General features: G+C 37.3%; 2 protein-coding genes across 5 annotated transcripts in view; one reads left to right on the top strand and one right to left on the bottom strand.

The window, feature by feature from the left end:
• FKBP7 (FKBP prolyl isomerase 7) overlaps nt 1-6,060 on the top strand; it is an 8,857-nt gene extending 2,797 nt beyond the window's left edge. The window contains exons 3-4 of the mRNA XM_029225762.1: nt 3,430-3,563; nt 5,737-6,060. Coding sequence (XP_029081595.1) covers nt 3,430-3,563; nt 5,737-5,898 — 296 coding nt within the window. The 3' untranslated portion in view covers nt 5,899-6,060. The remainder of the gene's footprint in view (nt 1-3,429; nt 3,564-5,736) is intronic.
• A 2,950-nt stretch (nt 6,061-9,010) lies between these two features.
• On the bottom strand, nt 9,011-17,169 carry PJVK (pejvakin). Of its 4 annotated transcripts, none has more exons than XM_029225569.1 (7): nt 16,936-17,169; nt 15,350-15,417; nt 14,200-14,395; nt 13,549-13,690; nt 12,131-12,248; nt 9,993-10,091; nt 9,011-9,799 (listed from the first exon to the last, which is right to left on the bottom strand). In XM_029225569.1, the coding sequence occupies exons 1-7, from the start codon at nt 16,944-16,946 to the stop codon at nt 9,507-9,509; spliced, it is 927 nt and encodes a 308-aa protein (XP_029081402.1). In that variant the 5' UTR covers nt 16,947-17,169; the 3' UTR covers nt 9,011-9,506. The 4 variants fall into 4 exon arrangements, with proteins under 4 accessions (XP_029081402.1, XP_029081400.1, XP_029081401.1 ...); XM_029225567.1 differs by having other exon boundaries at nt 15,350-15,587; XM_029225568.1 differs by lacking the exon at nt 16,936-17,169 and having other exon boundaries at nt 15,350-15,738.
• Between the last annotated feature and the right edge of the window lie 273 nt (nt 17,170-17,442).

Consider the following 17,442-nt stretch of genomic DNA (forward strand, 5'->3'; position numbering starts at 1 on the left):
CACACACACACACACACACACACACACACACACACACACACACACACCACTGGAATATTACTCAGTCATGAAAAGGAATGAAATCTTGCCATTTGCAACAACATGGATGGACCTAGAGGGTATTATGCTAAGTGGAATAAGTCTGACAGAGAAAGACATGTATTAATTTTTCAAAAATTAAAATTTTTAAAATCACTAAAGTTAAAAGTGGAGCAGAATAGAGAAATTTTTAAGAGGGGAAAATGGGCTGTGTGGCAGAGGGCCAGTTTCTATATTGCATTCTCAGTTGGGTCCTTGCTTCCTATTGCTGTGTGAAGACTATAAAGATTTTTCTTTTGGCCACACCCCAGGGCTTGCGGGGATCTTAGCTCCCCGATCAGGGATTGAACCCATGCCCCCTGCAGTGGAAGTGCAGAGTCCTAACCACTGGACCATCAGGGAATTCCCCAAAGGAAGAAACTTTACCTCCTCATTCTATTTAGAGCCCTTCTTAACCCCACGTATTTGAAATATTTAGTATATAATTAAAGCAATTAAAGATTTTCTACAATGAAATGTTGTCTTTACTCCCCAATATTTCATTGAAATGGCACACCCTCTTTAAGGCTGTTAGTTTACTCATTAGGCGGAATGGCTCCCTCGCCTATTCTTTCCAGCAAGAGTAGGGGATCACTGCCCCAAATTGGATTGGAGGGAAGTTAGTGGTACAAGTCAGATCCAATCAGATTTAAAGCTCCTAAAGAGACAGTTCCAGATAACTACAGCTTCACTTTCAAAGCTTTTCGCCAATCATTTGGTTCCATCAAAATAGCTCCCACAGAACCATAATTAGTGTATCCTATTTTTAGTTGTAAAGGAACCTAGGAGAGGGAGAGAGAATTGAAGATAAATTGAATGCAGTCTTGTCCTAAAAATGCTGTCATAGGTTGAGGTCAATTCTAGGCAAAATGATATAGGCAGAGTTTGCCTTTCATTCTCCTTAATCTCATTTTCAGAGTTTTCATCTCTTTCTCTCTTGTAGATACCTCCACATTCTGCCTGCTACCAGGGCACCCACATCTCTCAACAATAGGTGCTCATCTTGGGTCCTGTTACCCTGTGACAAATGAGTACTTATTTTATCCTTTTTGTAAACTAATTTATGCTTAGATACAAATGACTACCCAGTCTGCCTAAGCTATTAATAAGCCAGACCCTTGCTACAAAAATGTAGAAATTTGACTTGAAGTTAGTTCATATTCAATTTGAGGTGTCTTCAATAAATATATAAAAATAATGAATCTCACTAGTAACATCACCAACACCTACATTTTACACGTAAGGAAACTGAGGCCCGACAAAAGTGTGTTCTTTGGAATGTAGTTAACTGCTAGTTTACCTGCATTATTTATAATAGCTTACTAATAGCTTGAATTCAATTATTTTAAAAGCTGTTGTGTATACCATAAGTAACTGCTTAACAAACAATATCTTGATTGAATAAGCTTTTTTAAGTAAGTTGTTATTAAGACCTAACATTAGCTATAACTTTATTTTAGGTAGTACTTGAAGAAGTCTTTTCCTGTGCGCAATATCTTTGCCTAATGTCACAGAGCACCCCTGCATGTCTTGAAATGCATGTGACTTGTTAGTGCTTTAATTAACAGTACATGTGGTATGTATAGATTCTTTACATTAACTTCTAATTCTTTGATCTGCTTCTCTAAATACAAGTAATTCTATAGCAAATGCATATTTTTCTTTATACTGTAATTTTTTAGTAATATAAAACTTAACTGGCAATATATTCTATGTTTACAGTAGAATTTTGGGGAAACTTAGACTTGTAATATTTTTTAAGAAATTTGAATTTGTGTTTTGAATTTGTTTTTAATTATTGTCAGGAGAAGTTATTTTTCTGTCATAAAGAGGTCTTAACTGGACAGAATAGGAATGGGTTTTGTAAAAATGATCAGTCAATCAATCTCTAGCTCTTTTACTATAAAGTCAGGTAATATGTGGTATGTTGGTTGGGATGGTCACATTAGTCATGTAATATGTGGGTAGATTTTTCTATGTCCTGGCTTTGGAGGTGGCTGATCCACTTATTTTGGCTGTAACTTTCAAGCTTTTTTCTTTGGATTATGTAAATACTTTAGCAAGAATTCTCCACTTTTTCATTTAAAAAATTACTGTTTGCTTCAAAGAACAAACTTAGCCATTTTTTAAATAAGTGATAGAGACCATTCATTCAACAAATATTTGAGTAACTATAATGTACTGCTGACAAAAGCCACCCAGTGCCTCTTAGCAAGTCATTTCTGCAGGTCATTTTTATGAATGGCCATCTGAAGTAGCCCATAGATTGCTAAAGTCATCTGTGACATCACTTAATAGATTAACTTTATTAAAGAGAGCTATTTAACTTAATACTTAGAAGGCTTTTTTGTGATTATAAATTTCTTCATGAAATTGTTACTGGTTTGTTCTGTCATTGCACTATTTTTTGTCTATAAAAATTTGAAAGACATGTATACTAATACATATATTTTATTCATACTTCCAAATAACTGAACAAAATCATTTTCTAAAAGATACCTATCTTTGAAATTGTTCTGCCTGTGAATTTCTTCTCTGCACTAGCTCTCTCCTGTATAATGTTGGGGTATATTAATAAAAATTACATGATTTAGGGCTTCCCTGGTGGCTCAGTGGTTGAGAGTCCACCTGCCAATGCAGGGGACACGGGCTCGTGCCCCGGTCCAGGAAGATCCCACATGCCGCGGAGCGGCTGGGCCCGTGAGCCATGGCCGCTGAGCCTGCGCGTCCGGAGCCTGTGCTCCGCAACGGGAGAGGCCACAACAGCCACAACAGTGAGAGGCCCGCATACCGAAAAAAAAAAAAGAATACACCTGCCAATGCAGGGGAGACGGGTTAGAGCCCTGGTCTAGGAAGATCCCACATGCCGCAGAGCACCTAAGCCCATGCGCCACAGCTACTGAGTCTGCGCTCTAGATCCCGTGAGCCACAACTACTGAGCCCACGTGTCACAACTACTGAAGCCCACGTGCCTAGAGCACGTGCTGTGCAACAAGAGAAGCCACCGCAATGAGAAGCCTGCGCACTGCAATGAAGAGTAGCCCCGCTCGCCGCAACTAGGGAAAGTCCACGCACAGCAACGAAGACCCAACGCAGCCAAAAATAAATACATTAATTTTTAAAAATACATGATTTATATTTATTGCAATTTAATCAGGAAATAATGGTCCCCTGGGTCTTTAGAACTGACTTGGTTTGAAGACATATGGAAAAAGTGTTCCTAAGAAATATTTAGAAAGCAATTTTTATAAATATGAAATAATATAATCATAATGCTATAATGGCTATTTGTAAATAAATATTTGAACGTTATCTTCATGTAAGTTAAAGTGTTAAAATTTACACCTTTAGCAGAAGGCAAGATTCCACCTGATGCAACGTTGATTTTTGAGATTGAGCTCTATGCTGTGACCAAAGGACCACGAAGCATTGAAACATTTAAACAGATAGATGCGGACGATGACAGGCAACTTTCTAAAACTGAGGTAATTCAAACAGATTTCATATGTACAATCTCATTTTTTGTCACATCTGTGTTATAGCTATTATTTTTACTTCTACCTAGTATGGACTGATTAATTTGCTTTTATAGAGCTGGTTACAAAAAAACTAAATTCCAAGAAGAAAATGTACTTTTTTAATGTAAAACTTGAAACTAAGTCAGACTGTTTAATTTCCTTTCTCCCTGCAAGAGGGTCATTAAAATACCAAACTAATCTCTACAAGGCATTTCTGGCATCTAGCCTACAGGAGAAGATCTTTTCAAGCAGCACTGTAGGAATTTGTAACTGGGCAAACAATTCCCACCTCATAGGATTGTGAGGATTCCATGAGATTATTAAAAGAGCTAGGAAAAATTTGAACCGTGTAGCCCAGCAAGTTGGTAAACAGGGTCCTGGAGTTCAGTTACCTAGCTTCTGCATCCTTAAAAAGCTAAAAATAGAGTTGTCATGTGATCCAGCAATCCCACTCCTGGGCATATATCCAGACAAAACTATAATTCATGCACCCCTATGTTCATAGCAGCACTATTTACAATAGCCAAGACATGGAAGCAACCTAAATGTCCATCGACAGACGAATGGATAAAGAAGGTGTGTGTGTATGTATACACACACACACACACACACACACACACAGGAATATTACTCAGCCATTAAAAAAAAGTGAAATAATGCCATTTGAAGCAACATGGATGGACATAGAGATTATCATACTAAGTAAACTAAGAGAAAGACAAATATCATATGGTATCACTTATATGTAGAATCTAAAAAAATGATACAAAAATGAACTTACTTACAGAATAGAAATAGACTCACAGACGTAGAAAACAAACTTATGGTTACCAAGGGGGAAAGGAGGAGAGGAGGCATAAATTGGGAATTTGGGATTAACAGATACACGCTACTATATATAAAATAAACAACAAGGACCTACTGTATAGCACAGGGAACTATATTCAGTATCTTGTAATAACCTATAATGGAAAAGAATCTGAAAAAGAATAGATCATAGATATATAGATATTTGTATAACTGAATCACTTTGCTGTGTACCTGAAACATTGTAAATCAACTATACTTCAATGCAAAAAAAAAGTGATAATAAATAAAATACCCAGCCTTGTTTAACACTATCTCCAAATCGTTGTGCTTTACTCTCTTTAGTTATTATATGTATTAATATATGATTTATTTATATAATATACATAATTTCCAATAGAAATATAATTGAGTTACATACATAATTTTAAATGTTTTAGTAGCCACATTTTAAAAAGTAAAAAGAAACAAGTGAAATTAATGTTAATTAATTAACTCAATATATCTAAAATATCGCCATTTCAACATGAAACCAATATAAAAATTATCAATGACATTTTTTATTATCTTCAAAATTTGTTGTGTATTTTACCCTTACAGTAGCTTGTCTCAATTTGATCTACCACATTTCAAGTGCTTAATGGACATATATGGCTAGTAGCTACCATGTTAGGCTGTGCTTATAATGTGTCTTTGCTTAGAGAAATGTCATATAGAGAAAAGGGAATACTTCAGAATACCTGTTCCTTATTTGACATTAGAGAGATGATCATAATTTGTAGATTGGGGGAGAGCTATAGAAGCATAGAAGAATTAAGAAAATTAAATTTTATTTCAAAACCTGTAGTTGGGTTTTTTAAATTCATTATACATATTTATTATTGGGTTGGCCAAAAAGTTCATTCGGGTTTTTCATAGGCTGGAAAAACCCGAACGAAACTTTTTGGCCAACCCAATAACTTTAGAGATTATAGAAATGCCAATTTGGATTTTATTCACTAATGGAAATTCTTAAGAGGGAGTTTCCTTTGGTAATGTGGATAGTGTAGATTATTGGAAAGCATTTAGTTTCAACAAAATTCAATTCAGATGTTAATCTGAGTATGTACCACTAACCACCTATAACCTCGGGGGAAGCTAGTTTGAAGATCTGTTTCTCTTCAGAAAATTGCTTCAAAGGTTGAAAAAATTAAACCTCAAATAGCTTTTTAAATTTTTGTATCACTTATTATAAGCAGTCTTAGATATGAGTTTCTTTATGTAAACATTTTCTCAAAGTTGCTGGAAATTTCTTGTGATATATTTTTATTAAAGAAATATTATTTTGGCCTAGATAAGTCATTACCTGAAAAAGGAATTTGAAAAAGATGAGAAGCCACGTGACACGTCATATCAGAATGCAGTTTTAGAAGATATTTTTAAGAAGAACGACCATGATGGTGATGGCTTCATTTCTTCTAAGGAATACAATGTCTATCAACATGATGAACTATAGCATATTTTTATTTCTAAATTTTCTTAGCTATTTACTGTACTTTATATGTAAAACAAAGTCACTTTTCTCTGAGTTGTATTCTCTATTTTTCCCCCATGAACATATTTTGATCCCTTCAATGCATATAATTTTGGAATAATAAATGTGAGGCTGTTTTGCAAAAGTTAACTTTCAAGTAAGGCGTGATTGTGTTTCCTTTTGCTTTATTCTGTTAACATGAATTGCACCACCATAAAATCGACCTCTGCATCCTAGTGGGCAGCTTTTCCCCTTCAGGTTATAGGAGGACATCTATGTCAAAATCCACAAGCTCTTCCCAACTCTAACCTTAACAGCATGTATAGTTATGTAAATATCCAAATTTTAATATTTAAAGTGCCCCATATTTTAAAAATATTTAATAGGGACCCAGGAATTAACATTTCATTTGTTTATACATTTCACAGCATTATGGATAGTAGAATATAAAAATCATAGGACCGAGGAATCTTCCTTTAGTATACATGCAGGAAAGTATTAGTTGTATAACCCTGTCAGAGAGCCTCAACACAGTCTCTGTACTTTTTGGTGCAAGTTTCTGGCCTTAGGTATTTGTTCCAATGACTAATGTTTGAAAGACATTTCATCAGACCAAAGGCTTTGTGCCTCTATCTTAGAGCAGGCATCATAAAGTCTGTACTGCTCTGACTCTTGCATTCCCTCAGACATCATTATATGCCTCTTCCTTCTCGTAGGCCTTTATATCTACCATCCCTAACTTTTTGTCTTGATAGTTTTAAATTGATGCTACGCTATTTCTTAGTCTCCCTTTTTCTAGGTATCTCTATCCTATGTCACTTCTCACAATGTTCTTGTTATTAACCATGAACGAGCATTACAAACTGGTATGCCATCAAGTTTTTGATAAATGTGTAGAACTTATTTTACACATGAGGATATCAAATGAGGATGCAGGTGAGGATGTAAAGTGCCATGGCAATTTTGTGTCATGGTCAAATCATTGTGGTCCAACATGTTGAGAATAAGAGGTAAGAGATGCTGTAGAAAATCATGTTGGTACCCAAGAAAGGATACATATTTATTGGAACATGTAAGTTTTACTTACTGTGTATGTAGAAAGTGTGGTTAGGCAGTAAATAGCTCTATTCAAAACCAAGTGAGTTCAAAACAAAGTCTTTACCATTTTCTGAAACTTGCTCTTTCCAAACCATTGTTCACTGTTCATCTTTTAACCTCTTTAAATATACTGCTAGAAATCCTATAATTTAAAAGTATAAGGGCAACACAAAAACCACTAGATTAGTGGATATTACATATGCATAGCACAGTTAGACACTTTGTAAAATAAAAACCTTTACTATCTTTTCTTTCCCCCCTATATTTCTTCATTCCTATACCCAATTTTATAACTCCTCACTTAATCATCAACTTTCATCCCTTTACTTCCCTCAGAAAAACCTGCTCCGTTCAAGTAAACTAAGTTGCTAATACAATATTATGTTTTGGTTTGGAAACTGCCCCCATTCTCTATATCCATATTAATAAAAGTCACTAGAGGTTTTTTTGATCAATATACTCATATTTGCACCTGAATCATAATATACTCGGCCCAAAACAAAAATACCGTGAAGGCTATAAATGGAAATTATCCTATGATACCAACTTTCTAATTCTAACCTTTCTGTCCCATTGTTTTCATACCAAGTGCTTTTAAACTTATGTTTGTTTTTTATTTATTTATTTTTGGCTGCATTGAATCTTCGTTTCTGCGCACAGGCTTTCTCTAGTTGTGGCGAGGGGGCGCTATTGGGCCTAATCAAGTAGAGGGCTCAGAAGAGCCCGACAAGTTTGATCAAGGAGAGACTTTTTGTCACAGATAATGCCAAACTGTTTACCAAAGTAATCGTACCAATTTGTTTTTCAACTAGTATGAGAGTTTCAGTTGCTTTTCATCCTCACCAAAGCTTACTATTAGCAACTTGAAGATTTTGAATACTTCTAGTATACCTAGTGCTATCTCATGGTTTTGTTTTTTTTTTAAACACTAAATGGATTGAATCACTTTTATTTATTTTTGGCTGCGTTGGGTCTTCGTTGCTGCACTCGGGCTTTCTCTACTTGCGGTGTGGGGGGGCTACTCTTCCTTGAGGTGTGCAGGCTTTGCATTGCAGTGGCTTCTCCTGTTGCAGAGCACAGGCTCTAGGCGTGTGGGCTTCAGTAGTTGTGGCACGTGGGCTCAGTAGTTGTGGCTCGCAGGCCCTAGAGTGCAGGCTCAGTAGTTGTAGCGCACGGGCTTAGTTGCTACGCAGCATGTGGGAGCTTCCCAGACCAGGGCTCGAACCTGCGTCCCCTGCATTGGCAGGTGGATTCTTAACCACTGCGCCACCAGGGAAGTCCCTAAACTTATGTTTTAAAAAATTATAGGGCTTCCCTAGTGGCGCAGTGGTTGAGAGTCCGCCTGCCGATGCAGGGGACACGGGTTCGTGCCCCCGTCCGGGAAGATCCCACATGCCGCGGAGCAGCTGGGCCCGTGAGCCATGGCCGCTGAGCCTGCGCGTCCGGAGCCTGTGCTCCACAACGGGAGAGGCCACAACAGTGAGAGGCCCGCGTACCGCAAAAAAAAAAAAAAAAAAATTATAGATTTTTAACTTTTTAAATAGTTAAAAAGATAAAATATTAATCCTTCCACATACATATAGTATACAAGTATTTCGTATTTACGTAATTGCCTAATGACTTCATAGACATATGCCTAGTAGTGACTGCTGTACTATTTGATTTCTGGAACTTTAACATAGTATTTTTGTAATAATTTTAAAATGGTGTATAGTAAATAATTTAGGTTGCTTGTGTATAAAAAAATTTCAGATGTCTTACAGAGTAGATGCAAAAGGTCTCACAGAACTAAATACGTTAAATGTTTTAAACATTTTCAAAGGAGAAAAGAAATAAACATGTCCCAGCTGCCTTAACTTTAAAATGACTGTAGTAAGTTTTTATAAAGACAAAGCTGGCGAGCACATATATATGTACATCACAAAATGGCAGCCCATTACTACTATCAGTCATCTTTAATTGTGTACACAAAACCCCACACTGAGCTCAGTGTGCTTTTAATTTGATACCACAATTAAACATTTAGGATTACATTAAATTATTAACACATTTTTCTCATTTTACCAGACCTAGGGCAACAGTTAAAGCACCATAAAGTTGCCACTTGTGTATCTTGTCATTCTTAGATCTTGAATTAAAAGCCAACTAAAAATAAAATTGATATCTAGAAAATTTCTATGTAAAATGAGACTAAATCCCAAAATATACTTCTAAAGTGACTGGCAGATTTTATGAAGGAATATCTATATTCTGAATTTTATATTTAAACCTTTTCCAATATAAACATTATTAATCCTCATGACAATTTATGAGGTAGACACTATTATCATCTCCACGTAATAGATGGGAGAAATGATGCCCAGACAGGTTAATTTCTTGTTCTCCTCCCTCTTTAATGTGCTACAACTCATCAAAGCAAACCTAGATAATTTTGGAAAGGTGTGTGGCACAGTTGCACCTAAAGCACCAGCAAGATACATTGATTTTCCATTTTATTTCATTCTCTTGTGCCAAACATCAAAACAAGGAACTGCATGAAGTCTCACATACTTCTGCCCATCGACAGAGCACTGAAAGCACCCATAAACCGTCTCCCTTTTAAAGCTCCCCATGCCACAGAGTATGCAAGGTCCTTTTGGAATGCTGTGATTAAGTAAATTAACTCGGATATGAGTCCCTTCTTTGAGTGAAATATCACTCATGCTGAGAGATTTGTCATAATAGTCAGAAAAAAGATCATCTAAGTAAAGCTGTGAACGAGAAATGGCATCCATCACTCTTCTATCTAAAAGGACAAAAAAAGAAATGTGTTAAAAGTCAAATAAAAAATGTATAGCCAAACTGCAATTATAACTATGTGTGAATCTAAACCATCAGTCATGAAATTTGGCTTTTAAATTTAAATTCTTAAGACAGTATTACTGAAGAGATAACCTCAAGTGTTAATCTGAGAAGCAAAAAATCTTCAGCGGACATACTTCTTTCAAATAGTATATTTCTCAATCTGTAGAGCAGTGCAAATGTTGCCATTTCTTCCATTTCAAATCCTCCTTTTGACACTGAAGTGACACAAAGGTCTATAAAAAAAAATTTAGAAGATGTTATAATTTGAACAACTCATATATATATATTTTTTGCGGTACGCGGGCCTCTCACCATTGTGGCCTCTCCCGTTGTGGGGTGCTCCGGACGCGCAGGCTCAGCAGCCATGGCTCACGGGTCCAGCCGCTCCGTGGCATGTGGGATCTTCCCGGACTGGGGCACGAACCCGTGTGCCCTGCATCGGCAGGCGGACTCTCAACCACTGCGCCACCAGGGAAGCCCAAACAACTCATGTTTTATTGGGAGTTTTAATTGTGGTTGAATTCTGGTATGTGCCATTCATTTTATTTTTTTAAGTTAAATTTTACATATTTTTAGAAAAGGTAACATTTACATGGTACGAAATTCAAAGAGTACAAAAAGAGGATACGGTGACAAATAAGTCTCTACGTTGACCCCAGCCTCAGTTTTATACCCCAGGGTAACTACTGTTGTGTGTACTTCCAGAAATACTCCATACATTTTACATGCATAAAGAATATGTATATATGTATGTAAGTATGTGTATATATAAAATTGTTTAGGCTCAAATAGATACACATTTCTTTAAAATATCATAGAGATTATTCCATGTCAGGATCTTCAGTGCTACATAATTCCTAATGGCTTCAAAGTATTCTATTGTGTGGATGCACCATTATTCAACTAGCTGCTGATAATACACCTTAAGGTTATTTCCAATCTTTTGCTATTATGAGCTGACTATCCTTATACCCACATCATTTCATATATGTATATCTATAGGATAAATTCCTAAAAGTGTAAATAAGGCTAAAATATATGTAATTTAAAATTTTGATGGACATATCAGTTCTATCAGTTTACACTTCTAGTGATCAATATTATTGTAAAAACCTACACCCTTGGACTTCCCTGGTGGTCCAGTGGTAAAGAATCCGCCTTGCAACACAGGGGACACAGGTTTGATCCCTGGTCAAGGAACTAAGATCCCACATGCTGCGGGGCAACTAAGCCCACGAGCCACAACTACTGAGCTCGCGCACCTCAACTAGAGAGCCTGCGTGCGGCAAACTCTAGTTGCCCATGCACTCTGGAACCCAAGCGCCACAACTACAGAGCCCACGTGCCCTGGAGCCTGCATGCCACAACTAGAGAAGAGAAAACCCGCAGGCCACAACTAGAGAGAAGCCCGCGTGCTGACACGAAGAGCCCGCGCGCCACAACGAAAGATCTCGCGTGCCCCAACGAAGATCCCACATGCTGCAACCAAGACCCGATGCAGCCAAAAGAATAAATAAATACATCTTTTTTTACAAAAAACCTACACCCTTTAGTGTCCCAGATAGAATTTAATTAGTATGATTTGTTTCTGGGCTCCCTATTCCCTCCTCCGACAGAACTGCAGAAACAAAAACAGGTCTAAAAATGTTCATAAATCACCATGGCTAAGGGGCTCCCTTGCCTATTCCTTTGGGCTACACCTAGACTTGAGCTGGCTGGTCTAATAATCTTAAAACCTGTGAAATGTAGAAATTTAAACTGAGCTGCACTGCAGTATTATATAAGGTGACAATTTGGGGGAATTATTTGTAACTTTAAGGTCTTAGGGAAAGTCCGGAGTTGGGGGAGCTGGGTCTATGAAAGGAAAACCGGAAGAAAGGTTGTCTTTGGGCACCCTAGTTTGGATGCCTTGACACCTTCGACATCTTACTGTCTACCTACTCTATTTGCCTTCATCAAAAGCTACCTGTTAGACGATAATTTTTTATTTTCCCGTATAAGTCAAGGAAATACTGTCAGTGGACTGTGTTCTCACTCTTAGCTATAATTGTAAGTGGGTGGTGGGAAGACTACAGCCTTCCCCAAGAAACAGGGACGAGGTGATGAGTAAGTAAGGACTGGAGGGTCTTTCCGTTACTTCACCCAAACATAATATTGACAGTACTTGAGAGCAGCACTCTTCTATTATTAGACACTCAGAAAGAGGCAGAGATTCTCACTAAATCCTTCTTTAAAAATACAATCATTTTGGTGTTTCATGCAAATCACTCACCAAAGGCACCATCCAAGTAAATGAAGAGTTCGAAAACACTGAAAGCTATGGTTGTGTGTGCTGGAAAAACAATAGCTTTGTCCCTTCCCCTGGGATTCTGTTCATCCATAAAATGAAACTATATTAAATAAATTAAATAACATGGTTAAGGAGCACAACACATAAGGATATATTTTTGGAGAAACAAAACATTCCCCACAATCCTACCAAAAACAAACATCCCCACCCCTACAAGCAAAGAATGCTCCTACTTGAATTCAACTGTTTCTAGCAGAGGTCCAAATTAATGGTCCATTGGAGACTTGTGATCTATATTAGGAAATACCTCTCACTACTTTCTCATTTACTTTGTATCAGAGCCAATGATTAGTGCTACCACATGGGTAATGCTCTCTGGCATAGAAACGTTTTTCTTTCAACTGTAAACCAACTGCCTTTAAGTGCTACAGTTGTTTTTAGCCTATTCTGTCCACTGTTCCAAAGCAATTACCAACAATTAAGTAAATGTTTCACTCAGTTCATGCCCCCAAAATGATCCAATGTTAAACAATTTGGTGGGCACCTAAATGTAGCCACTGAACAGAACCTTCATTTGCAAAGATTTGAAACGATTATCATTGTACCCTATCTTTCTAATAATTCATTTTAATAAAACAAATCAAGTCATTATTATGCGTCATTATTAGGTGAATGACAAGGACAAATAATACCATAATTGAGCTAAAAATTAAACACAAATAGCTTTCAACATTTTTTTTTTTTTTTGCGTTACTCGGGCCTCTCACTGTTGTGGCCTCTCCCGTTGCAGAGCACCGGCTCCGGACGCGCAGGCTCAGTGGCCATGGCTCACGGGCCCAGCCGCTCCACGTCATGTGGGATCTTCCCAGACTGGGGCACGAACCCGTGTCCTCTGCATTGGCAGGCGGACTCTCAACCACTGCGCCACCAGGGAAGCCCCTCTTTCAACCTTTTTTAAAGAACTTAACATTGAATGAAGCATGTTTGGCCATTAACAATATTATTTTAGAAAAATTAATTTAATATAAAAATATAAACTCAACTTTTTAAAATTCAAGTAAAAACTGTATCACTTAAAAATAAAATCAAAGAACTCAACATAACCACTCAATTTGTATTCTTAAAACAGCATAATAGTAATATGAGGGACTCCATTGTACACATTATTTCACAAGGATTAGTGTTTTCTAACATTATTTTACATGTTTATAATTCAAATTTTCTTGGATTTTTTTTCATATTCTAAAACAAAACCATTGGTGTGCAAAATTCTATATACAATTGCAGCTTTTTAATCCCAACATTTGACAAAATACACAAGGCTCATTAGAAACTGAATACTTAAAAAATTCCCATTGCAGCTTTTTAGTAAGAGAAGTCTAATGAGTCTAATGGTTTACCCTCATGGATTCCCCACGAATTCCAGCGTGCACAGACAGTGAGCACTGTCGTGTGGTTCGGATGCTTTCCATGACCACACACAATACTGCCTTTCTGCTCCTCCTTGACTGACGTATCAAACTGTGGTCAAAATTAATTTTTCTAAAATCAAGAAGACAGACATTCACAAGAATCTGTAACATCTAACTATGTATAATCAAGTACTTTTTTGATTATCATGTGTTACTATTCACGATCCACCTTAATTAAATCAAGGCAGTCCTAATACAAATCAGAAGGTGTGCTCAAAAGAAATTTAATAATCTGCCTCTCCTTCCTATTTTGTTAAAACATGCATACTATAGGAGTCTGTTGGAGGAGACTCTCTTAGTGTATTTGCTGCAAGCAGATTCTTGAAGTCTTGTAATCTTATAATTTAGCAAATGCGGCAGAGCCAAAGTGATTTTGCAGAGCAATTAAATATTTTTTAAACCAAATTATTCCAGATATCTACACTTATCCAAAGCTTGGACATATTACTAATTTGCAGTATTTCAAATAAATCAAACAAATTACTCTAATAAAATATAACCCGAATGTTTTAAGCACTCTTTGTAATGAAGTTTATATAATTAAAATATTTAATAAAAACATGGAAGTATTATACTGACCGTGTAGTAATTTCCTTGAGTAATGTTGATACTTCCACTTCATGTTTGGTTACTACACCAAATGAAGCTTTTACTGCAACTGAATCTGATCCAGTGACGTTAATCCCAACGTCATTCACAATATGGTTGCCTCGCCTTCCATAAAGTGAAACATCTGATTCATCTTCATAATTCAGTAACTGATAAGATGAAACACCTTTAAGAAAAGGAAATCAATATTTTAAATGTCTTGAATTCATCTAATGTAAATATGTATAGTAGCACATTAATTTACCATTTAAGACTTGATTACCCAAATGTTGAGAATGACAACATCTTAAACCAAGATTAAAAAGAGCAATTCAGGGCTCCCCTGGTGGCGCAGTGGTTGAGAGTCCACCTGCCAATGCAAGGGACACGGGTTCGTGCCCCAGTCCAGGAGGATCTCACATGCCACGGAGCTGCTGGGCCCGTTTGCCATGGCTGCTGAGTCTGCGCGTCCGGAGCCTGTGCTCCGCAACGGGAGAGGCCGCAACAGTGAAAGGCCCGCGTACAGCAAAAAAGGAAAAAAAAAAGAGCAATTCAATTAATCTGACAACAAGAGAAACAAATATCTAGAGTACTTTAAATGAACTCAAGTTCTCTTTCAGCCAACAGCATACTTAAGCATCAAGATCCACTGGCTAGCTGAAAGAAAAACAAGAGTTTATAAGAAAAATTTGTTAAAATGTTAATATTAGCCTGTTAATACATTTCAGCTTACCGACTGTAGTAACTGAATCAAAAAATAAATACAAATTACTTTCATCACATTTAACCATGTGAGATAGGCAAGACTGAATAATACCCCCATTTTATAGATGAAGAAATATACTATTATGTCATATTCTAAGTTGATTTGGTTAAAACAATTTATAAAATAACTGAAATTAAATTATACAATAAATAATCTTATAAAATACATTTGAAATTATTCAACCAATAATAGATTTGATAGTATAAAAACGTTAGGCATTGTTAACAATATTATTACTGTCACAGTAATAAGAGTTGCTTTTATCAATGAAAATACATAAATATTATGAACATAGGTAGCACAGACAACCTATGTTTAGATTACCAATAATATAACTGAGTGAGTAGTCACTCCCAAACAGACATTTAAACTTACCAGCTGAAATTTCTCTGTCTCCTAGAAGAATATCTTTCAGTGTAAAGGGTGTTGAAGTAAATTTATATCTAGGAAACAGAAAACATCTCTTCTTTTTTACCACCAGACTTAGAGGTTGGTATTTGTCAGCCTCACTGAGGCTTGGAACGGGAACTAATCTCCCTCCATCTCCAACTTGTTTGACAAAGCTCTTGGTAGCCGCAGCAAACATATTAATACAGTATTAAAACGTCATGAACTGCAAACCTCAGATAACAAATCCATGTTTTCAAAAAAAATCAGGCATAAAACTAAGTCTTGCTTGATTTTAAATATAATTATACACGTTAAAAATACAAAGCATGGTTTCACTGAGTAGCTTACCAGTGTACAATTTACAACACTACCTCCCCTGGTGTGCTCAGGTAATGAATTATAGATTAACGGTGTAAAATGATATACTAAAAGCAAGTCTAATTTGGAATTGCAGTCTATAACACTAAAATATACACAGAAAACTACTAATCTTTAAATATTATCAATGTGCTTGATGACGGTCACAGCTGATAGTGGTTTGCCAGGTTCAAAGGAAGCATATAACCCTACAGGGAACAATATGTTAGCCACTAACATTAGCCCTGGATGCCATCCACAGTGGACCTAGTCCAAAGGGAATTCCTTCACAAGTCCATTGTGCCAATTTTGGCGACAGAAAAGCACTATTTCTGTGTTATGGTACACAGTTCATTCTTTGAACATTTCATTCATTTTCCTTGTGTGTTTACAAAATCAAGTGATTAATATAAAAATAAATTCACAGAATATAAGGAAACAATTGTATGCAGAACTTTATAAAATACTAAATGAAAGTCATATTACATATGTGTAACTGCATAAACTCTGACTTAGGAGTTTCTGTTGAAGCTGGCACATAGTGTCTCTCTGAAATAGAGTACTGCTGCATTTATTTTCTTTTTGTTTCATCATTACTATCCAGTTTCTCAACCTTTAAAGAGAGCTGTATAAAGTTTAGACTTGTTTTTAAGAAATTTTATGGCTAAATCTTAGAAACAAATCTGAGTGCTGAAATAGTGTACTGTCATAGCTATGTGGATGTTAACATAATTTTGAAATAGTGGCTATGTGGTACTTAAGATATTCATTAAAACAGCAATGGACAGTAATCGATATACAAACATCTATAGAGGGGGTAGAGGGAGGAAGAAAATACAGGCTTAATTCAAGCCTCAAATAATGTAAATCACTTTGATTAGACTCCGGACAGCTTTTTCATTTGCTTTCAAGTACCCAGGGTTCGAGAGAAACAAACAAAAAGTTCCTAATAAGGACCCTTCGTGTGAATAGCATCGTGCAAGGCAATCTTCCAGAAACGAGAAAGCACAAGGAGTTATTACTGCAACTGGCAAGCAAAACCCCTAGAAGAGATACGACATCTAATGTCGCTGTCTGATCCCCACCAAAGGTGGTGCATCCCAAGCAAACGCCATTACAACCAACACAGGTGTGCAGAAACAGCATTTAATTAGAATCGGGTCCACAGAAAAGCCTTCGTTTACACCTAACGTGCCTTGCTGGGATCCGCTAGCCCAGCACTCATCAGGCGATGAAAGCCTAGAAGACAATGGAGCCCACGTGGGGGTGAGAGGAGTGGGTGTCCGGATATTCCCGCGAGCACCTAAAAGCAGGACTCCAGGACAGAAGCCCACCTCAGCCCTCAGGAGCGGGTATACCGCAAGTCTCAGGCTTCGGGCCCAGGCCTAGGGAGGCTCTCCGGCAATTTTGCATTTGGAATTTTAAAATCATTTTCTTAAAGTGACGCACCGCTCCTCTTCCCCGTCCCCCGCAACCCCCTCCAAAAAAAAAAAAATGGCTGAGCTTCAGGCCTCACAGTCGCTGAAGCTTGCCCGCCCGACGACAAGCCTCTCTCTGGGCAGGGAGCGGCCTCCTTTTCAGGACACACAACTGCGGTCTCCACTAGCCGCTGGGCCGAAGGTGGCGCACGGGCCGGGGCTACGAGGGGGCGGGGCCGCCGAGGAGCTCTACCCGAGCCGGGACAGCAGGAGGCGTGACCGGGAGCCGGGACCGGCGCTACC

The sequence above is a fragment of the Monodon monoceros genome, unplaced genomic scaffold (assembly GCF_005190385.1).
Source record: "Monodon monoceros isolate NGI ecotype Baffin Bay Population unplaced genomic scaffold, NGI_Narwhal_1 Super_Scaffold_16, whole genome shotgun sequence".
NCBI classification, from domain to species: Eukaryota; Metazoa; Chordata; class Mammalia; order Artiodactyla; family Monodontidae; genus Monodon; species Monodon monoceros.

What these genes read in the sequence shown, in the direction of transcription:
- PJVK (XM_029225567.1), bottom strand. Translation starts at nt 15,560, where the DNA reads ATGTTTGCTGCGGCTACCAAGAGCTTTGTCAAACAAGTTGGAGATGGA. An exon ending in TTACTTGGATGGTGCCTTTG is followed by an intron (nt 10,092 to 12,130) that starts GTGAGTGATTTG and finishes TTTTTTTTATAG; the next exon opens with ACCTTTGTGTCACTTCAGTG. An exon ending in AAATATACTATTTGAAAGAA is followed by an intron (nt 9,800 to 9,992) that starts GTATGTCCGCTG and finishes TTGTCCTTTTAG; the next exon opens with ATAGAAGAGTGATGGATGCC.